A 24,055-nucleotide genomic window follows, 5' to 3' on the forward strand; every position below is an offset into this window, starting at 1 on the left:
TGTATCTCTAGTAAGTGGTAGAGGTTGGATCCAAACCAAAGTTTGTGCTTTTTTTGTTTTGTTTTTTGAGATGGAGTCTTGCTCTGTTGCCCAGGCTGGAGTGCAGTGGTACGATCTTGGCTCACTGCAACCTCCACCTCCTGGGTTCAAGCCTCTGAGTATTCTCCTGTCTCAGCCCCCTGAGTAGCTGGAATTACAGGCGCCCACCACGATGCCTGGCTATTTTATGTATTTTTTTAGTAGAGATGGGGTTTCCCCATGTTGGCCGGGCTGATCTCAAACTCCTGGCCTCAGGTGATCTGCTTGCCTCAGCCTCCCAAAGTGCTGGGATTACAGGTGAGAGCCACCATGTCTGGCCTATACTGTTTTCATGACACACATCTGCACATCTCTCTCAACTATTGCTCAGACTGTCTCTCATGCTGCCCATTCAAACTCTACCCATAGAGGAAAAGAGTCTAAAGAGACATATTAACCAATTGCAATCTATAGACCTTGTTTGGATCCCAGTTCAAACAATTGGTTAACAAAAACACTTAGAGGATAATTGGGAAAACATGATATTAAGGAATTATTATTGATTTTTATGTGTGCTGATAACATCATGATTATGTCTAAATAGGGCAGTCCTTTTTAAAGAGAAATATCTGTAGGTGAAATTCTAACTACAATGGTTCTCAGAGCATGGCCCTCAGATCAGCAGCATCAGTATTACATGGGAGCTTGTTAGAATGCAGATTCTCAGGCCAGACCTACTGAATCAGAAACTCTGTGGGTGGAGCCCAACAATCCATGTTTTAACAAGCCCTTCAGGGGATTCGAACGCATGCTAAAATTTGAGAGCCACCACAATAATGTGATGTCTTGAATTTGTTTCAAAATAATCTGGGGAAGGGGTGATGCATATATAGGGATTCATTATAACCATACTGTCTCCTTTTTTTTTTTTTTTTTTTAAGAGATGGGGTCCCCCTCTGCTATCCAGGCTGGATTCAAACTCCTGGGCTCAAGCAATCCTCTTGCTCCACCTCCTGGGTATGTATTGTCTACTTTTATATGGGTTGGGAAGTTTTCCACAATAAAAAATTTTCAGAACTCCAAACAGTTTTCTCTGCAGTGCCATCTAATGGCTCTCTCCTCACTGCTCTTGTCTCTCTTTTTTGCCTGCTCCCCTCCATCTGAAACATTTCCTCCTGGCTTCAGAAATGGCTGCTCTCCTTATTCTGTTTATTATTATTATTATTATTATTATTATTATTATTTTTGTAGGAGGTCCTTCTGTTCTTGCTCTCTGTCTTTGTCCTCTCTGTGAAAGTCTTTAAATGGCCCTTCTCATGTCATTCAGTCACTGTTTCTCACATCTCGGTGTTCTTCCTGGCTTCTAGTTTCTGTGCACTCTGTGGTTTGCAGAACTGGTCCAAGACCTTGTCTTTGCACATGCGCTGAGTGACCTCTCTGCTGCTTGTATTGGCACTATCGACAGCTTCTTTTCTTTCTCTTAGAAAACAAAACATTCACCTCCTTCAATTAAAAAAAAAAAAATTTCATGTAATTGTTTTAGTTTGCAACATATCTGCCATTTAAAAAATCTCCAAACAATACAGAAGTGGAACAAGTAAAAATGTCACCCTGTTCCCCAGAACATTATCTTTATTGCTAACTTCCTAATGCTCTCACCAATCTCTCCGTGATATCTGAGTTCATTCCTGCCCTGACCTCTGCCTTAGATCCCCCAGGACAGCATGTACAGTATGGAACCAAAGACCACAGCCCATTGATTCTTCAGGCTGAGGGATGGAGTCAGTTAAAGGGACAGAAATAAATAAAATTGAGAAGGCTGGGCACAGTGGCTCATACCAGTAATCCCAGCACTTTGGGAGGCTCAGGTAGGAGATCTCTTGAGCTCAGGAGATCGAGGCTGTGGTGAGCTATGATCATGCCACTGCACTTAAGCCTGGGTGACAGAGTGAGACCTTGTCTTAAAAAAAAGAAAAATAGAGAAGAGAGCAAAAGAGAGCCAGGAGTGAGTGGGAGGAGGATGATTGGCAGCTGCTGGAAGTGGGACAAGGAGTTAAATGTTCTTTGTGTCCAGCTCCCACAACTCCCCCTTTCCCTCGGTCTTGGTCATGGCTTTTGATCTCTTTTGGGAGCTCCGAGGTGCAGAAGCTTCTTCAGAGAGTCTGCTGATGAAGCACTGTTCAGCATGTGGACTTAGAATGAAGCCTCCTTGACCGCCACTACGGCGGTTTCTGCTCTTGGCTATGGGCTTGGACCCATTCTAGCGGGCTCCCTTCCCCAGCATGGCCAGCCCTATGGGTATACTCGCCTCCTGTTGTTGTCTGCATTAAGCCATCAAGCCACTGACTTACCAACAGTCTACCTATTGTCATCTGTATCTGGATCCTTCAAGTTGTAGCTTTGCTGCTCTTCTAGGAATTCCCTGACCTTCTAGAGGAAGTCACTCAAGAGATTTGACTCCCTGGTTTAAATCACTAATCTTTCCAGGCTTCATGACTTCTTGGAAATTGTCTTAAGATTTTATCAATGTTAAAATAATTAAGACTATGTAGAAATGTGGGAAACTGTTTATAATCCAATGTTAGTTTTTTAAAAAGTAGTATATCCAATAGGGTATCTTTTCTCCATAGTAACCAGGTAAATTTCTTTGTTGGCATGGACAAGAAGAAGGGAACATGTAAGAATGAAGAGTCATTATCTGGTAGGATGGATTATCAGGGTTTTTTTTCTCTTAAAAGTTCTCTGTTAATAACTTTTTATAAAAATCACTTGGCTGAGATGTTTCCCTGTTTCAGTGCAACATTTAAAGGTCTGTTTCCAGGCCGAGTGCGGTGGCTCATGCCTGTAATCCCAACACTTTGGAAGGCTGAGGCAGGTGGATCGCTGGGGGCCAGGAGTTCGAGGCCAGAATTTGAGGCCAGCCAGGCCAGCATGGCAGAACCCCTGTTTCTACTAAAAATACAAAAATTAGCTGGGCGTGGTGGCAAGCACCTGTAATCCTAGCTACTTGAGAGGCTGAGGCACGAGAATCACTTGAACCTGGAAGGAAGAGGTTGGAGTGAGCTGAGATCGTGCCACTACACTCCAGCCTGGGTGACAGAGCCAGACTCAGACTCAAAAAAAAAAAAAAAAAAAAAATTCTGTTTCCAGTTTCCAGTCGTGGCCAGGCATGCTTTACTCAGCATCAGACGCTCTGGGTGGAATCTTCACAAAAGCACCATGTTGCTCATCGCCCTGGAGGAGGCCACGGAGTTATCTTTCATTTCCCTGCACCTTCCTTCTTGTTGGGACAATGGCTGCAAGTTAGCACCGCTCCTTCCATACCTTTTCTGTGCCCTTTCCCCCAGTTTTTAGCAGTTTCCTTCTGCTGACGGCTAGTTATGTCAGACCTATTATAATGGGATTTCTCTCATTCACTGCCTCTGAATTGACTTCTTTCCTATGAACTGGGATATCTCAGGGGTGACATGAACCCAGAGAGCCTTCTTATCAGACAGGTCTGATGCCCCCACTAAAAGCAAATGTCTCTACAGTTACAAGCACCAATACACTTTGTAATTATGGACTCTGATGTCGTTCCTAAATGTCTCTAAATAATTTTACAAATGTTCATGGGATTAAGTGGCATAGTCCCTGTCATAAAAATGGAGTTAAGGAGGTATTTCCCCTTCACCACTGTCCTCAGGGGAAACAGAGTTTGCAAAGAGAGGCCAAGTTTCTGGGGTTTGAACTTTCTGATTCTTCGAACATTCTTTAAGAACTCCAACTATATCTTGCTATCATTTCTACTGTCCACAAAATCCTGGATAGTGAAGAAAACAGAGACATGTAAGATCAAAAAGTTTTGCATAGCTGTGTCAAAAAATGGAGACGCCAGCATAAATCATCCAGTTTTAATCACAGTAAAAGGAGACCCAGACTCTCATTTCAAGTGGCGCAGGCATAAAGAAGGAACTCTGTAGCTAAGATTTCTTTACTCATTTCAGTGGGCTTGCCACACTGTGTCTCCTTGGGGAAGTGTCTCTAGTTCGCTAGCTGAATTGCTGTGGGTGAGAACTATGAAGCCTTGGCTGCCCACCTGCTCTGCCAGCCACCAGATACACCTGAGCCCTTGCTCAGCGCTTGAGAGGAAGTTGGATCCCTGCCAGGGCTGGCTTCTGGCCAGAGAGGCAATGCAGCTCAATTGGTCTACTGGGAAGCTTACTGGCTTTCACCTGTCCATGCTACAAAGCCAGCAGTGTTAACTGCACTAGGCTTCCAGCCCACTGAGCTCTTGTCAGTCACTAGAGCCTACACAAGGTGGCCTGGCTCAGTCTACAAACTCCAGCTGGAAGAGAAGCAGAATTGTGCTACATGCTCCTATCACCCTACACCCAGTGGAGATGAATGCAAACTAAAATGCAGGCAACTGGGGGTGGCTTGTCAGTTTTCTTTGGAAGCACCTGAAATGAAGCAGTCAGCTCATGAATTCCTGCAATGGTAGAGAGCTTGAGTACCCAAGCAAGAGGAAATTACTAATAATTTCAATAGTATGTGGCATCTCTGGGCTCAGGAATACCTTCTAGCTACAAAATTCCACTGATCAGGCATTTCCTGTGGTAAAGGGGTTCTAAGCCTACTTGTTTAGAAGGCTTCAACTTATTTCAGTAGTAAGACTCGGTTTGTTATGACCAAAGTTACATTCTATAAGAGGCCAATGTGTGGGGGAAACGGATATCTGGAAGTCTCTACTCATTTTTCCCTGAGGGTTCATGGAAGTTGATGGAGTTGCCCAAACCAGGGTTGGAACTTTCGGAGAAACAGCATGAAGGATCATCCAGTCAGGATGTTTCTACAGAGGACAAAGACCGCTGCATAGTACTCATTACGTGCCGCCATGCTAAGTTTTCATATGCCTAGCTGATTAAATGTATTCCTCCCTTTCTCCCTTTGGGGTATACTTATTCTAGGACCCTCTATTTTTTGCTTTCTCTTCTTTTTTTTTTTTTTGAGATGGAGTTTCACTCTTGTTGCCCAGGCTGGAGTGCAATGGCGTGATCTCAGCTCACTGCAGGCTACACCTCCCGGGTTCAAGCAATTCTCCCACCTCAACCTCCTGAGTAGTGGGGATTACAGGCATGGGCCACCATGCCCTGCTAATTTTTGCATTTTTAGTAGAGTCGGGGTTTTTCACCATGTTGACCAGGCTGGTCTCGAACTCCTGATCTCAGGTAATCCACCCACCTCGACCTCCCAAAGTGCTGGGATTATAGGCATGAACCACCATGCCCGGCTGGACTCTCATCTCTTTAGCCAGGAGGAAATCGAGATTCAAAGAGGTTCAGTGGCCCAGAGTCACACAGGGTGGTGAATGGTGGAGCTGAGTTTCAAAACCCGGGTTCATATGATGCCAAAGCTCTGCCCCTATACCATTCTGCCTGCCTGACTCCGAGTGGAAGTTGTCAGACTTGATATTAGCACTACTCGCTTCAGGTTGGCACTTGTGAGCTCACTGGAATGTGGCCCGTGAATACACTGTGGTTTAGAAGATGGGTGGGAGAGCACAGTGCTTCAGACTGAGAACAAGAAGAACAGGAAGGATATAGACCAAATTCCTGAGGCTAGAGGAGAGTGGGTTCCCCAGTAGGTGTGAAAAAAGAGAAGGCTGTGAGAAACCTTAAGCTATTACAGCCTAATTATAGCTCCTAAATGTCTGAGTGTCAGCTAACCATGACATTGTGAATAATGCACCTGGAAAGAGGTGACACTATTGCACCAAGGTTTACTTCACATAAAGTGCTGAGTTTCCCCGTGCATAGAAATTTGAATTATTATGTTTAAATTAATCACGCAGAGTGCATTATAAAAGTCCCAGCGAAGAGCTGTGATTCCCCCCCCAACAGAAGTAGGAGCTGAAGAACCCAGGGAACAAGTAACCAGACGAGAGTCATTGTGGTAACTGGTGTCAGGTATGGGGTGAGAGTTTACAATCCCTTGTTGGAATCCAGTTTTTATTTTCTTAGATTAGCAAACCAAAGCTGAGCTCAAACACACTTCCTTTCTTGTGCAGTCCACTCTTAGGAGTGACATCTTATGGAGGACAAATGCCATTATTTATTGTTTTTCCCATAGCGCTCTCATCCCACGTATACGGCCTCCTTCCACTGCCAACCCTGTGTGGAGTTAGACATTCTTATTCCGACTTACGGATTAGAAAACAGAAGCAGAAACATGGTAAAAGACTTGCTGACGTTCCACTGCTGGCTCCTGGCAGAGTCAGAAGCCTGGCATCCTTTCCTCCAGGTCACACTGTCCTCCAACTGATCCTGCTTGAAATCGAGCCGGGCAGCCAGGGTTCACACAGGGGTTATGCCTCCAAGCCGTTACTGTGAAGGGGAAGAAGCAAATGTGAATAAAACTACAAAACTGGCTATATTTTAAAACACAGACTTTGGTACCCAGATCAATAGGTCTATGTGAGTCTTGGCCTAGAGGTTCCCTCAGCCACTGCCCAAAGGATACCATGTGGCCTTTTCCTTCCTTCTTCCCTTCCTTCCTCCCTCTTCTCCCTTCCTCCCCATTCCCTCTCTGCCTCTGTCTTGTCTGGCCTTCCTAGGTCAAAGCAGAGCTCTGTTTTATATTACAAAAGAGCTATGTGGTATGGCTCACATTCTCCTTCCTTTGCTTGAGACCTGTGTCGATTCAAAGCTCTGAGCTCTCCTTTTGGCAAATGCTCTATCCACTCATCAGACAGTATGATACAGGGTCCCTTGGTCCCTCAGACACAGCCATATTCCCTACTGAACATTATTCAATTGCTAGAATTGGTACATGTGCCTCTGATCAACAAATAAACGATCACAGCATCTGGAAAATTGGAGAACCGTAGGCTAGGCATGGTGGCTCATGCTTGTAATCCCAGCACTTTGAGAAGCTGAGGGAGGCAGATCACTTGAGGCCAGGAGTTCAAGACCAGCCTGGCCAACGTAGTAAAACCTCGTCTCTACCAAAAATACAAAAATTAGCCAGGCATGGTGGCTCACGCCTGTAGTCCCAGCTACTCAGGAGGCTTAGGCAAGAGAATCACTTCAATCCGGGAGGCGGAGGTTGCAGTGAGCAGAGACCACACCACTGCACTGTAGCCTAGGTGACGGAGAGAGACTCTGTCCAAAAAAAAGAAAAAAGAAAAGAAAAGAAGGAAAACTGGAGAATCCTCCTCTTAGAGGCACCCAGTAAGAAAACGTACCAATCTGAGGCATCTGTAGGACAGCCATGAAAAGGGTCTGCCTGGGCCTTGGAGACAAAATCATCCGGATTCCTCATGAACTAGAAAAGATTCAACTTCTCCAAGCCTCAGATTCCTTATCTATAAAATGGCAAACCTAACACTATCCCTGCAGGTTGTTGTAAGAATAAAGCGCCAAGCACAGTGGCAGGCAAACAGAGGTGCAATAAATGTCCATTTTCCTCTCTGCAGTCCTTTCTTTAGCTCCATATAAAGGTGCATTCCCAACTAAGTGACACCATTTGAAGAGTTCATTCTTATCTTAAGAAATAAAATTATCACCTTAAGAAACAAAATTCTCTATACCCTAACCTTAATGCCTGAAAGGCTAACAACTTGCTATGTCGGGGCAAATGCCACCAAATGGCACTAGGTTTGGGAAAGAAGAGCCTGGTATGTGCTGTGCATTTCAAAGGTTTTATGAAGTCATAGAACATAATCCTTACACTGACGATGTCTTCCTCACCGCCTCACCTTCCTCACCACTCTGTCACCTCAGGACAGAGTGGGCCCCTCTCAGTTATGTCTCAACCTTCTATTGCACTTATTAGAATTGTAATTATATAGTTATCCATGAGATTGTTTTATGTTTGTGCACTCTCCAAGAGCCTAGCATAGTGCCTGGCACATAGAAGATGAATGAATGAATGAATGAATGAAGAAAATGTTCACTGGCCTTATCACCTTCCAACCATATATCAATTCTATGATGACCCGGGGGTATGGATTACACCGTCACTTTACAGAGGATGAAAGCTTGCATCACTGTCAAGGTCAGCCATTGAGGAAGTGGTGGGGCAGGCACTTCAGCCAGCCCAGACTTCCTAACACCAAATCCTTGTTCATTCCTGCTTCTCTGCCCCTTGACTCACCAGCCTCACCTTCATGTCTATTCTGATGGTAACATCCTAGGGGGTACCATTCCCTGTCTAGGCATGTCATTTGGTGGCCAACTGCCACATTTTGAGTGCAGAAGGTCTACTTTCTACCCTAACTCATTGAGCAATGGGTTATTTATTGGCTGACAACAGCCGCAGCTGATGATGGCACAGCAAGCCCTTGCATGTTCATCTGCACAAGCCTCAGGAAGCAGACAAAGGATTCCCAGAGCTGGGAACTTAAGCTGGTTGGGTCTGTGCTGTTTGTCAGGGGGGATCCTTGACATTCAACTTGAATACCTGTAGTCGTTCCATTCATAATAATAATTCTCTCAAAGCACTAGGGCAACTGGGTCTCAGTTTACATGCTCAATTCCCTTTTAATTGCTATCCATTCTTTACTAATTGACCAAGTTTCTGACACAGACATGCAGTAAACATCTCAGCCCTGTTCATTCTGTCTGTGAAACCTAGTTCACCATCTAGCCTTACTGGTCTATGAAGTCCGCCTGTTTCTGCCTTTTTAACCTCTCCATCTCTGGTGATCTCTGGAGAACACTTAGAGGTACATGTTCAAGGAGACATTGAACTTAATGTTTAGACAGACATGATGGGTGAACACCTGGAGTGGGAATGCCAGATGTGTGTGCATGGCCCAGTTTACTTTTAACTGGTTGTGACATGCGCAACGAGTGATTTCCCCTCCGCAGGTTCAGTCTCTGCCTCTTTGAGCCTGCAGCGGTTTCTCCCCAAGCTGTGTTCCTCTAGTCCATTTAAGACTGTTTAGGCAGTCTTCTAAACAGACAGACTGCCCTCGATGACAAATCAGAACAAGAGAAACACTCCTGCACCACTCCAGAGCTCACTCGAGGCTCTCTATCAGGCAGAAAAGATTATCCCTAAGCCTACTGTGGTCTGGAAGCGCTTGTAACAAGATTGTCTTTGTAACAACTTCCTTAAGGAGACTTCAAAGCCCTTTATTAACCCACACAGTAGCTGAGCTGGTAGGGACAGAGCAGTAACACCCTAATGTGGGTGGCATCTGCTTCCTGGTGGCTCTTGGAGGAGAAGCTACTCCATCCCTCCAAACCCACCACGGACAAGTGGCTTCATTGGTCAGTAAGGTTGGCCTGAGAGTCTGCACAGGCTGAGGGTCAGCACAGACGTGAGATCAGAGAAGGCCTGTCTGGCTGCTGTGGCCAAGAGAAGAGGGCATGACGGGCCAGATCACAAACCCAGGGGTCCTGTACCAGGACTGGGGTGGACACCCTTCCACAGCCCGTGTGGCCTGAGCAGTATGCATAGGCAGCAGCGGGTAGAATCATAGAGAGGGGAGGAAGCTGAGCCTGGCACCTGCAGCAGTGCAGAGACAGGCGGAGGGCCCGGGGAAGCCAGAAGCACAAATGACCACAGTGGTGGCAACAGCAGCGGGAAGATTTAGTGGGTATTAGGGGCAGCAGGTTAAGAAGACTTTTGACTTAACAACTGGACATGGGCTGAATATAAAAGGCATCAGAAGCACATGTGTATGACTGGATAGTGGCGTGCACACATTTCAAAGCATTCAGACCTGTGAGAAAAGTGGGCAGAAGTGAGCAACAGGTGATGATAATGTGCACTGGAAACAGAGCTTGGACACTGAGCCAGACCAAGATACACAAGATCTAGCACAGCCTGTAGGGATGGAAAGGTGTGATCCCTTTCCTCCCCCATCATAAAGGTCACAGCTGACACTCAAATACCAAGACAGGCCAACAAGAGAAAAGCACAATGACTGTATTTATCTCAGTTTTATGTGACACAAGAGACTTCAGAAACGAAGACCCAAAGACTCAGGGAGAACTGTGTTTCTGCTTAGGTTGGACGAAGAATGTGGATGGCTGTGTAGAAATGTGATTGGACAGAAGGGTGTGATCTCACAGTGATAGGCTGAGGGGAACCCAGCGAGGCCTGTCTGTTCCGATTCTTCTTGACCTCTCTGTGTAGCATTGCTTTCTCCTGGGTGTGGGGCAGGACCCCTCCCGAATGAGGGTCTTTAAGGGAAAAGGGAGAGGGGAGAGTGGCCGCTCTGGGTTTTATGCTTGCTGTGGAGGAGAGGGCTCTAGTTTCTATGAGCTGCCTGGGGAGGAGGGATGCTGTTTTCTGCCATTCACTTAGCGGGAGAAGGAGGGAAAGGAGACAGGAGGATGGGAGAAGGACAGAGAGACCTTGTTTCTGGGGCCTTTTCATTTCCTACAGTTCAAAGTACTCAGCATGCCAAGGTGCCCTACTTTGGGGTATTGTGTTCTGAGCCCCCAAAAAAGTGCCTGACACAGCAGGTCCTCAGTAAATAATGTAAGTCCCTTTCTTCTGCTGCCACCCCAGAAGAGGAACCCTCTCCCCCAGCTTCCTAGTGAGGACGGAATGATGTATTGACATAGCATGAGCCCCCTCTACTTACCTGTTACTAGGGGGAATTGTAATAAGCTCTTCGTGTGTAGCCCACGGTGCTGTTCTCCTATTCTCAGTTCATCTCTTTGCATCTAAACTTGGAAGGTAAGAACCTAATCAGGATGCACTGAACTCATCTGAGCACAGCTGTCTTGTCCAGTTCCTTAACCTGTGCCAAGTTCAGACGGGCACGTGAAGAAAAAAAAAGCGTGAAGGAGGCTTTTGCCCAAATAGCACTGTGCTTGGGGGATTCTGAGTAGGGCTGAAACAGCCTTTACAAAAATTGTAACTGAGGAAATTATGGCAGTGACAAAGATCAGACCTAAATGACTCAGTCTTTCTTCTAACCTTTATGCTGTCTCCGTTCATTCCCGGGCACAGGCCAAACTAACCTTAGAAAGGAATTCAGTTTATGGTTTGACTCAGAAACAAAATCATTAATAGCCCTTTCCTGAAAAGACCCCCTTCTTGCCTGGGGACCAGTCTGCCTTTGTAAGACTAGTCAATTAGTTACCACATTAGAAATTATGGTTTAGGGGCCCTGCTGCAAGAGTCTAAACCTTCCCAAATTGCTGCTGGAGATAACATCACTATTGTAAAACCTATTTTGCAGACCCTGCACTGGATGGATCAGCTGACACCACTCAGACCCTGTGTGATCTGGCTCAACCAGTTCTGGGATCCCACCCAAGAACAGAAGACTGCAAGAAAACCTTACTTCAAACCCTCTGTGATTCTATCTCCAGCCTGACCAATCAGCACTCCCAAAGTCTCAAGCCCCTACCCACCAAATACTCTTTAAAAACTCCCAGAGGCGGGGCGCAGCCTGTAACCCCAGCACTTTGGGCTGATCACCAGACCAAGCGATCAAGACCAGCCTGGTCAACGTGGTGAAACCAGTCTCTACTAAAAATACAAAAAAATTAGCTGGGCATGGTGGCACGTGCCTGTAATCCCAGCTACTCAGGAGGCTGAGGCAGGAGAATCGCTTGAATCGGAGAGGCGGAGGTTGCAGTGAGCCGAGATCGCGCCACCGCACTCCAGCCTGGTTGCAGAGGGAGACTCCATCTCGACAAACAAACGAACAAACAACTCCCGGAATGCTTGAGGAGACTGATTTGAGTACTGGAATCCCAGCACTTTAGGAGGCCGAGGCAGACAGATCACTTGAGGTCAGGAGTTCCAGACCAGCTTGGCCAACATGGTGAAACCCTGTCTCTACTAAAAATACAAAAATTAGCCGGGCGCGGTGGTGGGTGCCTGTAATCCCAGCACTTTGGGAGGCCAAGGCAGGTGAACCACATGAGGTCGGGAGTTTAAGGCCAGCTTGGCCAACATGGCGAAACCCCACCTCTACTAAAAATACAAAAATTAGCTGGATGTGGTGGCATGCGCCTGTAATCCCAGCTACTCGGGAGACTGAGGCAGGAGAATCGCTTGAACCCGGGAGGCGGAGGTTGCAGTGAACCAAGATCGCTCCGTTGCACTCCAGCCTGGGCAACAACAGAGACTCCATCTCGAACAAACAAACGAAGGAAAACCTCCCGTCTCTGGCACAGCAAGCTCTGCGTGAATTACTTTCTCCACTGCAACTCCCCTGTCTTGATAAATGGGCTCTGTCTAAGCAGCGGGCAAGGTGAACAGTGGGCTGTTACAGGACCAGTGACAGACCAAGGGCATGCCACTGACAGGATCCCTAGACGCACCCTTCTGGAGGCAGGCGGATCTCACCCATGCCTGCCAGCAGCTCCTCGGAGAACTGGGTTCCCAGATCAGCCCTGGCCCGGAGGAGCGCCCGGGACCCGCAGAGCGCGGCCGAAGTCAAGGCTACAACTCACCTAGGATCTGGGGCGCCAGCCCTCCGGTGGGCAGGGCGTTCTCCTCCCCCACCCCCTCCCCGCACGATGACATCAGTGTTTGGGGTTGAGTTGCTCCATAAAAGCAGCCCGGGGAAGCCAGGAGAGCGAAGGGCGGACGTGCTCGCCACGGCACACGGGCTGCGCGCACGCGGTCCCTGTGTGCGGCTGGAGCGTGAGCGGCCACCGGGAGCCCCCGAGACAGCCCGCGCCCGCCCTGCAGGAGCCCGCGAAGATGCCCCGGAGCAGCCTGCACGCGGCGGCCGTGCTCCTGCTGGTGATCTTAAAGGAACAGCCTTCCAGCCCGGCCCCAGCGAACGGTAAAGTTTCCGCCTGCTTCTTTCCTAACACTCCTGAGCGCTCAGCCGCCCCTGGACTGAAGGCTCTTCAATGATAAAGTAAAATCTTTGCTGGGGGGAGCAAGGAAGGTGTAGTACCAGATAGTACAGTCTCAAGAAAGGATGCTCCGTTTTCCTTTGCTAAGGTTGGGGCTGGAAGCACTTTGCTTTCTAGTGGCGGTTGGCGCAGATTTAGTGCTAAAATGTTTGCGTGTACTCCCGAGCACCGCCAGCTCTGAAGATGTGGCTTGCGAACTTGCTAACCAGGGAGGAGATGCAAAGACAAGATTTAAAACAGTGTTCCCCCGATCCACGTTTGAAAGTAGAGAGGTGACTGTGGCATTCTGAGTGGGGTAAGCACAGAGAAAGGTTTGCTGTGCCCCTGTGCAGAATCCACAGACAGTGGTAGGCGCTTTTCTTTGGATAACAGGATCTTTACCGTTAAGTCTTACCTACAAGTCAAAGGGATGATGCATCCCATTCTTAATCATTGTTTTTCTCCAGGAGGGCTGTACTATGCTGAACGTACATGTGTGTGCACGTACACATGCATGCACGCGCGCGCGCACACACACACACACACACACCCTTATTTCTGATTGTAATTAGAGCACTAAATCCCAAAGGACTGGAGGCTGAGGGACTGGGTGGAGGCTGAGTGGGGTGGCAGGAGGAGGTGGCGGGGGGACCCGAACTGTAGGCTTATGCGGGGCCAGTGAGCTAACTTGGGTACAGCCAAGACTGGTTCGTTAATCTTTTGGAACAAGAAAGTGATTTTGGACCGAAAGTGATTTTAATGGCTGAAAATGGATTCTTCCTGGCTAGGCAGCAGTGGTGGGAAATACATCCTGCTCAGCAGCATAAAAGCTCTGAGCCTCCTCTCTTGGAGGTCACGGTGCCCATGGGGAAGGGCAGGGGAGCCAGGCTTTGGATGACTCTTAATTAAATTCCAATCGACTAGCTGGCATGATATGTTTGATATTATCTCCCTCATCTGGTCAGGGAGAAACAGAAGGTAGGTGGGAGAAAGGAGTGATGTAAAAGTGATGTAAAAGTGATGTAAAAAAATCAAGTTTTAAAACCACAAACTTTACATGTATCCTCCTTTTACGCAAGGTTCACTGAGTCCAAAGTTTCCCTGGAAATCTAAACTGCTCCAAGACAAAAGGGAGAAACAGCCATTAGTTGGCCCTCTTTCCTATAGCTGGTTGCTCCTCTCACTCTGGGGCAACTCCCCCTCCCTTCTCTCTCTTTTCCTGCTTTTCCCTGTTCTCCTGCCTCCCTCCCTCCCCTTCCTTTCTTCCCTACTTTCCCTGCTCTCCCTCTTCCTCCCCTCTCCCTTTCCCTCCTTCCTATCTCCTCTCCCAATTCTCCAAGTTGGGACTGGGGAAGCTTGCAGTCAAAACTCCACTTTCACCTCACTCTGAGGAAGGAGCCTGCCTACCCCTGGGTTCTAAGAACACAGCTTTTATTCTGTAAATTCTCATGCAGCTTCCTCGGGTTTTTAACTGCCTTAGAGGACAGGTCAAAGCAAAAATCACTGAGGTGTAGAATGTCAGTATGAACCCAAAGTTGGGGGTGGAGAGGAGTTAAGCAGAGTAATGGGGTCAAAGTGCAGTCTGCCCTCTGCCTGGTGCATTTAAACTTCCAGCATTGGAGAATGTTCAAGAACAATGTCAGGGGCCCAGGAGGGAGCATAATAAGGTGAAGTCAAGTGTCTTCTGGAGAAACCCTTGGAATTCTTAGTTGCCGTGGATTTGGGGGGACATTTCAGTGAATTCTGCAGAGCTTGCTCTGCGCAAACCTGGTGTGGAGAGCCAGGCAGTCTTGGGCTACCCAGGTGATGTTTACTCAGGGAAAGTTCTAGCACCCAGCACAGGAAGCAGGCAGGGCCCAGGACCTCTGATATGGATCTTGGTAAATATCATTTTCTCAGGCATTCCCTCCAGGGGAACCTCCCTGCTCAGTACCAGCTGGGTCTGCAGGTTCTAACAGGCTTCAGGTTGAGCCTCCCAGGTTTCCCAGATGGAACAGATAACCTTCCTTTGGAAGAAAACTATTCCCTTCCAGGAAGGGCCTGCTCCCTCAGGATGCCACCGAGGCCTTGGTCTGGCCTTGCCTGTGGAATCAGTTTAATCCCGTTAAGCCTTCTGTTCTTACAGCTAGAGGTGGGGAACCAGGGGGTGCAATTCCTGAATAAAGCACACTTTCATGCACATGCACACACACACACACGCACACATACACACACTTTTAGAAAGTCTTCCTGAGGTCAGATCTGAGCTGGGGCCCTGATCCTCACCCGATGAACCCCCTTGACTCGCCATCCTCACCTTCATTTTACAATGCCGCTTCTCCCCTTCTCCAGCTCCTGAGCCCCTCCAGACACTGCCATTTATACCCAACGTGCCAAGTCTGGAGTCCCAAGCCAGCTCACTCACAGAGAGGAGGGCAGGGAATGTTGCTCTGAAGGCTGCTGCCTTTCAACAAGTCCCCAGTTCTATGTCATCACTGAGACCTCACAGTCCCAGGTGTCAACTCTGACTTTTATCCCTGAACTTTCCGGAGTGTGATGCTGAGGCCTCATCTGAGGATGGGAGCTCCAACAACAGGAAAAACCTCGATTAGCAAGCTGTGGGGAGGATAGAAGAAGATGTAGGGTATAAGGCTGTGATTTGAATGAGAGCAGGTGCAATGCAAACTGCTGGCAAAGTAGCAGTGCTCAGGCAGCAGATGTGCTTCTAGTGGCCTCCAGGATCACTGGAGTGGCCTGTGCCTCCTCAGGGGAAAAGTAAGGGTGAACTCCTCTCTTACTTGTGGAATTTTGCATCCTGGGCCTACAACTGTTCTGCTTGCTAAGAAGTAATGATCTGGCTTATTATATCTCTAAAGTCCGGGATTACATCTTACTAGTGAACCCCTCACACAAAAGACTGAAGAAAAACGTCCAGAAGAGGTTTTATGTCTTCTATAGCTTGGTTTTAAAGAAATGCTTTCTTTATTTCTTTTCATTGTTGTTTCAGCAAAGGGGTGAGCAGTAAACTTGGGGGTCACATACAAGTTTGGTTTCCCTATGGTTCTGAATGTCTTCATCCAATTACTAATTCAAGAGAGGTTGATCTTGGACCCTCAACTCTCAATGTGCCCATAGCTGGTTTCAGGGGGGTCTGTGGACCTTCTGAAATGAATTGTATATAAAAATGTGTGTGTCTAAGCTTAGGGAATTTTTTCTTTTTTTTTGAGACAGTCTTGCTCTGTGGCCCAGGCTGTAGTGCAATGGCATGATCTCAACTCACTGCAACCTCTGCCTCCTAGGTTCAAGCAATTCTCCTGCCTCAGCCTCTCGAGTAGCTGGGATTACAGGTATCTGCCTCCACCCCTGTCTAATTTTTGTATTTTTAGTAGAGACAGGGGTTCACCATGTTGGCCAGGCTGGTCTCAAACTCTTGACCTAAGGTAATCTGCCTGCCTCAGCCTCCCATAGTGCTGGATTACAGGCCTGAGCCCCTGCACCCGGCCAGCTTAGGGACATTTTTATTGGGAGAGGTCCATAATACTCATCAGATCCTCCAGGGGCTCTGGCCTCCTCCACTTAACTACTCCAAAGATTGAGGAGATTTGAAGATTCCCTAAGTTCACGGCACTAATGGTAAATTAATGGTAAATGTGGTGGGACTCCTCTTAATGGGAATATGATATTGGGCAGGACACTTCACCTTGGTGGACTTTCATTTCCTCACCTATATATAGGAGACGGGCTATGAGTAAAAGAAAGAGATCTAAACTCTTCCTCTTCCAGAGTGGGATGTCAATAAATAATTCCCAAACCTAAAACAATCAAGGTAAAACAGTATTAGCATGTTATATGGAGATACGGAGATAACAGCAAAAGATTCATTTTAAAAAGATCCAAAGTGGTTGCTCTAGGGAGCCGTACACGGTTAGGGAATGTCAGGGAACTGAGGTTTTTGTTAAACAGCCTTGGAGAACCATCTGACTTTTTAAACCATGTGCAAGTGTAATTTGATAAAAATTACCAATTACATTTGAAAATTAAAAGTGAAACTAATTACAAACACGGAGGCAAAGAAATGGAACAGAATAACAAAAAATATGAGATTTAACCAGCTTAAAAAAAAAAGGCAAGTTCACTTTTTAACTTTTAAAAAACACAATTTGCTTGAGTAGGAAATGCCAGGGGTGATAAGTGACCAGATTGCTTGTCAGTTAAGTTTTACTGCAAACTAATTCCCATGAGAGAAACGCTTTTCCATCAGTACCTTCGTGGGCCGATAACCATGGAGACCCTGGGAAAAGTTGGGAGGGAGGGATTTAGGAGTTGCACAGTCCCCTCATTGGATGAGTGCCCTGAGACACACAGTGGGATGCGTCTCTACTCAGGGTCCCCTCCTCGGAGATGAAGAGGAAGGCCGGCAAGCAGGGTCACAAGAGCACCGTTCTGCACTTGTGAAAAAGACCTTTTTGACATAGGAACGAAGAACCTTTATGCATGAAGGGTGTGGAGTGGGAAGTAGTAGGTGACTTTTGTTCTATTTCTGGCAGGATTTTGCCTACACATTCCTACTACCCCTGGAATTCTAACTCAGATGTAGATAGCAGCTTCCTCAAATAGAACCTTTTTCCCAGCTGGGTGCTGTGGCTCATGCCTGTAATCCCAGCCCTTTGGGAGGCTGGAGTGGGCAGGTCACTTGAGCCCAGGAGTTTGAGACCAGCCTGGGCAACATAGCGAAACTCCATCTTTATGAAAAATACAAAAATTAGCCAGATGTGGTGGTGTGCACCTGTAGTCCCAGCTACTAGGGAGGCTGAAGTGGGACGATTGCTTGAGTCCGGGAGGTTGAGGCTGCAGTGAGCTGCGATTACACCACTGCACTCCAGTCTATGTGACAGAGTGAGATCCTGTCTCACAAAAAGAAAGAAAGAGAAAGAGAGAGAGAGAGAAAGAAAGAAAAAGAAAGAAAGAAAGAAAAAAGAAAGAAGAGAAAGAAAAAAGAGAAAGAAAGAAAGAAAGAGAGAAAGACAGAAAGAGAAAGAAAGAAAGAAAGAAAGAGAAAGAAAGAAAGAAAGAAAGAAAGAAAGAAAGAAAGAAAGAGTGGTGGGGGGGAGAGAGAGAGAGAGAAAATGTAAAGTGTGAAAAAGCAAGACGCAGAACCCTATTTCCAGTGTGCCAATGTTTGTGTGAGGAGAAAGCGGGCGATCAGTGCGTATGTGTGTGCAGCCAGGCTGTGAAAGGGCTCCCGATCATCTGCTAGCCTCCTTAATGGAAGGCTTCTAATGGAAGCAGGGAAGATAGGGTGGGAGGAAGAGCTTTCACTGTATATACCCTTTGATGGCTTTTGGGTTTTGAGCCACATGAAATTATTATTCAGATAATAAAGTTTAGCTTCTCTAAGATGTCTGGAAGGCACCTACTCAAGCCCCCTCCTGCTTCTATGAGCCCCTGCATGAACCAACTGCCTGTGCTGCTGTTTGGAGCACAGTTGCCCTGAGAAGCTGATGTTCTGATGCAGACTCAGAAAAAGTTCTAATTTGTCCGGGAGTGGTGGCTCACGCCTGTAATCCCAGCACTTTGGGAGGCCAAGGTGGGTGGATCACCTGAGGTCGGGAGTTCCAGACCAGGCTGACCAACATGGAGAAACCCCATTTCTACTAAAAATACAAAATTAACCGGGTGTGGTGGCACATGCCTGTCATCCCAGCTACTCAGGAGGCTGAGGCAAGAGAATTGCTTGAACCCAGGAAGCAGAGTTTGCGGTGAGCTGAGATTGTGCCATTGCACTCCAGCCTGGGCAATAAGAGCAAAACTCCACCCCCCCCCAAAAAAAGTTTCAATTTCTGGGCATCGACCTCCTTTTCAATTTCACTCATATCAAAATAAAATCTGTAGTATTATCCGTTACTCATCTGGTTCCACTGTACTTACTTACTGTGTTTTGTTCTTTGTAGGTTCCAAGTGGACTTATCTTGGTAAGTAGAGACTTTAAATACTTTTTTGTTTAAAAGGAAACAGAAATGGTTGTATTTAATGAGAAATACAGAAACTTCATGCTCTGTGGAGGTGATTTTGAGGGGTCAGAAGAACAGTTCTGGTATTCTAGAAAGAGAGTACAAAGGCATCTCCTAGGAACGCTTCAACTTGGGTTGCGTACCACACTTTCTCCAGGCAGGAGAGCCTGCTCCGGACACTGGACTGTCAGTCATAGCGTCAAGCCTTCAGATTCCGGCAAGGATTTCTACCAAACCTCCAAGATTTGGAGGTAACTTGCCCCACCTCCAGACTGCAAGGGTCCTGGGCAGGAGAGAGCCTTTCTCCCTTGCAGGACACATATCTTATAATAAACAAAGAAGAAAGGGCTCCTTTCTGAAAGTTTGGCTCAGGTCCCAGAACTTAAGCTATCAGTATGTCTAGAATTAACTTCTTGTTGCCATGATTGTAAGCTAGCGATGGATGAGGAGGTGCTGGTCAGTCCTTAGTGAAAGAGGGATGCTTGTCTTAAATGGAGCGAGAGGAACACGAAGTGTGCTTGTTGCCCGGGCTTTCTGTGGGACTGTCTCAAGAGCACGTTAGCCCCATCTGGCAGACCTGCCAGAGAAGCAGCTGGAAATCAGCTTAGCTGGAGAGTTGCAGTGAATTAGACATTGGTCACCGGCTGGAATGGATGTGGCAGGCCAGGCACCTGAGTCCCCTGGCAAGTGCGGGAGTGTTGATAACGTCTTGTTGGGGCACAGCCACAGAAGATGCACAAGACCGATTGTTTTGGTAGAAGGGTGGAACTGACTCACTGGCACGGGAGACATTTTAAGCAAGTAGGGATGTGATCAAAGTTAAAGCCACGGGATGCAATGGCTGTGGGTGGGGACAGGCGGCAAGTTGATGACTACAGTGCAAGCACCGTCCGGAGAAAGATCTGATACCAATTTGCACAGGTCAGCCTTTGGAGGTTCACCAGCCCAAGATGCATAGAAAAGTCACTGAACTGACCAACCAGCTACCTACAGGCCAAGGTCCCCTCAGCCCTAGCACTGCATGGCTCCGTTATTTCTAACATCCCTTATGTATGTATTATGTGCACAGCCCATTGCCAAGTGGGTGGGTAATAGAAGGGTAGGCTGTGGTCCGTAGCTGGGAATTACTTAAAGCTCACAATTCAAAGCAGAACATAATAGGTAATAATAACATCATAAACAAATGCTGCAGAGCTCTGAGTGCTCAAAGGAGGATGAGTGTGCTAGGGCTAGATGGTCAGGGAAGGCTTCCTGGAGGAGGAGGGCTTTCACCTGGGCCTTGGAGGATAAGGAGAATTCGGTGAGCAGGGAGGAGGTGCGGTTGGCTAAGGCGATAATGGTATCACATGAGCAGAAGCAAGAAAGAGGTGGTGTTCGAGGAAAGCATGTGGAAAAGGGTTTATAGCGGAGTCACTGGCTCTAAGGTCAGAGAGATAGGCTGGGTCAAACATGGGAGGTGTGGAGGGGCAGAGCAGGCCTTTCCCACTTTGTCGTGCTCCTGGAGGGGGCAGGGCAAGGAGTAAGTCTGTATTTTAGGAAGTTACTTGGTGGTAGGAGGTGGAGGGGGAAGGATGGGAGGGAGGTAGGAAGGTGTTCGGCCTTTGGAGAAACCCAGTTACGTGTCTTCACATCCAGTTTATAGTGGTGGCAGTGAGGGGGAAGGCAAGGCCAGAACAAGAGATCTGACAAAGTGAGAATGGCAGGTTCTGTGTGTGGGAGGTGACAGGCATGGAAAGAAGTGGCACTTGGGTTCTGGGCTTTATTCCATATGATCCCCAGTGAGCCATTTCAGCCGTGGGACCTTACTTTCCCCATCTGGAACCTGGGTGAGGGGTTGTCTAGACCAGTGTTTCTCAGACTACGGCTTGGGGTCACCCACATCAGGATCACCTGGAATGCTTCCCCAAAATGCAGATTTCTAGGCCTTGGGCTAGGCCTGGGAAAGAGAGGGAGCCTGAAAAACCTGTATGCTTAACACACTCCCCGACTGACTGTTAGCTGCACTCTCTCAGAGAATCACTGACCAATGGTTCCCAAGATCTGTCCAGCCAGATCAGAGGAAACTTGTCCCACCTCTTCTGCTGGCCTCTCAGGTATGATAGAAACACAGATCACATCTCCACGGGGTCCTGTCTCTCTGTTACAGCCCACCTGGGCAGAATGAGATGGCGACAGGGAACAGAGACATTGTGTCAAGGTGTGGGAGGAAAATTTTTTTTTTTTTTTTTTTTGGAGTCTCACTCTCACCCAGGCTGGAGTGCAGTGGCATGATCTTGGCTCACTGTAACCACTGCTTCCTGGGTCCAAGCAATTCTCCTGCCTCAGCCTCCCGAGTAGCTGGGATTACAGATGCCTGCCACTATGCCCGGCTAATTTTTGTATTTTTAGTAGAAATGAGGTTTCACCATGTTGGCCAGGCTGGTCTCGAACTCCTGACCTCAAGTGATCCGCCCACCTCAGCCTCTCAAAGTGTTGGGATTACAGGCATGAGCCACTGCGCCTGGCTGGGAAGAAAATCTTAACTTCATCATGACGTGGTGTTCACTGAGGGCGGGCCTCTCAGTGCAGCCACATTGACCCGTCCAGAAGCATTTCTTCCTGACCACTAGCTCTGGCCAGCCCTCTGTCCCTCTTGCCCCGCACAATTAGAGCAGCTCTTTGCTGAGGAAGCAGAGGGCAGAGTCTAATGACGCATGAACATGCATGGGGTAAGCACAAAGGCAAGTCTGGTTTTTATTAGTGACACGGGCACATGTAATGTGGAGTCAGCCCTCAGAGGGGACGTGTAGGAGAGGACAGAAGGAAGACAGCTAAGAAGGCAAACTCCTCCTGGGGTCCTGGCTAGCTCCTCCTTATGTCCTGACTGGCAGCTGGCACCTGTGCTCAGAGTTGCACAGGTAGACAGAGGGCCCAGCATAAGTGCTGGAGGGAAACAGTTTCCAGGCAGTAAGGGCCGCACTAAATGGGGCAAGTTCAACCAAAGGCTCCGTGCTGGTATTCCTTAGGTGTAGAACTCAGCTTCTCTGCACGTACACTGCTGAGTCATTCTCCAGGGGCCTCCCACTGTCTGGCACACAAGGTATGGTAAGACTTCTAAAAGTACAAAAAAAGGGAGTTCTACCCCTACATCCTCATAGCTGAGTCACCAGGCTGACTGCATGGACGGCTCCTCCCTGGAGAGAGGAAGACCATCTGACTGCCAAGATGGGGCCAGCACCACCTCTTTGCGCTCCTCCTAGGGTGCTGAAGCAGCAGTTGAAAGTCTGCTGGGCTTAGCATGGCTGACGTGGCATCACTAGAGAGAGGCTGGGGATGGTGTGACATGGACCCTCCCCGCCCGAAATCAGTCCCGCATCAATCCCGCTGAGCCTGGCAGCTTCACTTACTCTGAACTGAGGGCAGCTGCAGGTCAGGTTGTCATATGAGCTGAGGACAAACTCTAGCCGGCTAAGGTATCAGAATATGTGCCCTGTGTGGGATGAAGATGACCAGAAGGAGGCAGGAAGGGTTGTGAGCAGGTTCAGGTCCTTGGTGTGGGTGCTGCAGTCAGTTTTTGAGCATTCATCCAGCTGTTTGCTTATGGGCTACACACTTTTCTGTATTTCATATTCAATAAAGAGTTTAAAAGTTCCAGCTGGCTGGGACAGTCATCCTTACACTGACAGCTTTTTTAGTCCTTCCCCAAGAAAAAATCAAACCAAACCAAACCAAAACAAAACCAAAAAACCACCCCCCCCAAAAAAAAAAAAAACAAAACAAAACCCAGTGTGTTCAAAACACAGCAACCAGAAAGAATGACTGTCTTGGAGCTAGACCCGAGAGCAGATCATGCGATCTGAGAATGGGCGCGGTGTTTCATCCCTGATGATATCAGATACTGGCTTGCTGCTTCTTCGATGTAAGCTGGTTGAGAAACAGATGAAAATCCCTGTTTGCTCAAGATCTGGAAAGTCTTAAAGGCTTTCCAGATGGCAGAAGAACATGGATGACAAGCCTTTCTCCTGCAGGGTGCGCCAACCCCTGTCACAGCCCCACAGGGCACCTGCGAGACCAGTCCCTCCATCCTGTTCAGGAAACCTTGGAAAGAGGGTGGCCTGGCCGGGGGTGCCAGGTGGCTGGCTGTGGCTGTGGCTGTGGCTGTGGCTGTAGTGGCACCTGCTTACAGGTCAGCCTGCTCAGTTCTCTGTTGTGGCGGGCCGGCCCTTGCAGCCCTCGGCTGTGGCAGGACTCGGTGTGACCCTGGCAGCGCTGTGCATTCCCTGTGCTGTGCTCCTCGGTTCGTCTCCCAGACAATAGATTGTCCGTCTTAAAGAATTTCCTTTGGAAAGCAGGGTGAGATCCTCCACTGGGGCAAACCTCATTCTCATGTCCCAGAAGTCCTCCAGGCCCACGCCTCCACCTGCCTTCTGTCCTGTATCTGGAAATATTTAGTTTCTGTAATGAACTTTCTTGGGGCTCCAGACACCCTTTCAACCTCTTCCCACACAGAACTAGAAATGGAATACATGAAAGGAGGCCAGGAAGCAAACTCTTGACTTTCTATTCTTCAGCAGTGATAAGGGCACTGTGTGACCTCACACCTGAATTGCAATATAAAAAGCAGGCTGCAGTGAGGGCTCAGGGGAGAACTCAAAACAGCAGAGAGCACCTGCAATTAATAGACCAAGGGCTCTTGTCTCTATCAAAGTAGAGAGGCTTGGCCATCTCAAAACACTCCAGCCACTTCTTGCCACGCCCAGCTGCCATCCTGAGGATGAATAGGGGTACAAAGTACTCTTAGGAGAGCCAGAAAACTCCAGACATGATTTTCTTTTTCTTTTCTTTTTCTTTTCTTTTTTTTTTTTTTGGAGATGGAGTCTTGCTCTGTCGCCCAGGCTGGAGTGCAATGGCACGTGTTGGCTCCCTGCAACCTCTGCCTACCAGGTTCAAGTGATTCTCCTGCCTCAGCCTCCCAAGTAGCTGGGATTACAGGCACCCACCACCACGCCCGGCTAATCTTCATATTTTTAATAGAAATGGGTTTTCACTATGTTGACCAGGCTGGTCTCAAGCTCCTGACTTCAGGTGATCCACCTGCCTTGGCCTCCCAAAGTGCTGGGATTACAGGCATGAGCCACTGTGCCCAGCCCAGATATGTTTTTCTTTTCTTTTTTTTTTTTTTTTTTTTTTGAGACAGGGCTTTGTCGCCCAGGCTGGAGTGCAGTGGCATGATCTCTGCCCGCTGCAGCCTCCATCTCCTGGGCT

At 47.9% G+C, this 24,055-nt stretch overlaps 1 protein-coding gene and 1 long non-coding RNA gene across 4 annotated transcripts in view; one reads left to right on the forward strand and one right to left on the reverse strand.

The window, feature by feature from the left end:
* Window positions 1–1,272: 1,272 nt before the first annotated feature.
* LOC105488941 (uncharacterized) lies at window positions 1,273–15,227 on the reverse strand. 2 transcript variants are annotated; one of them, XR_011626453.1, is made up of 3 exons: window positions 15,118–15,227; window positions 6,205–6,383; window positions 1,273–1,521 (listed from the first exon to the last, which is right to left on the reverse strand). It is a non-coding gene; the product is annotated as an uncharacterized lncRNA (long non-coding RNA). The 2 variants fall into 2 exon arrangements; XR_011626452.1 differs by lacking the exon at window positions 15,118–15,227 and adding an exon at window positions 7,244–7,695.
* LOC105488928 (carbonic anhydrase 12) overlaps window positions 12,604–24,055 on the forward strand; it is a 59,797-nt gene continuing 48,345 nt past the window's right edge. Inside the window, exons 1-2 of one of the 2 annotated variants that reach the window (XM_011753456.2) lie at window positions 12,604–12,766; window positions 18,752–18,772. In XM_011753456.2, the coding sequence (XP_011751758.2) occupies window positions 12,682–12,766; window positions 18,752–18,772 (106 nt within the window). In that variant the 5' untranslated portion in view covers window positions 12,604–12,681. The remainder of the gene's footprint in view (window positions 12,767–18,751; window positions 18,773–24,055) is intronic. The other variant, XM_011753450.2, reaches the window with a different exon arrangement.

Source organism: Macaca nemestrina, chromosome 7 (genome assembly GCF_043159975.1).
Source record: "Macaca nemestrina isolate mMacNem1 chromosome 7, mMacNem.hap1, whole genome shotgun sequence".
Lineage (NCBI taxonomy): Eukaryota > Metazoa > Chordata > Mammalia > Primates > Cercopithecidae > Macaca > Macaca nemestrina.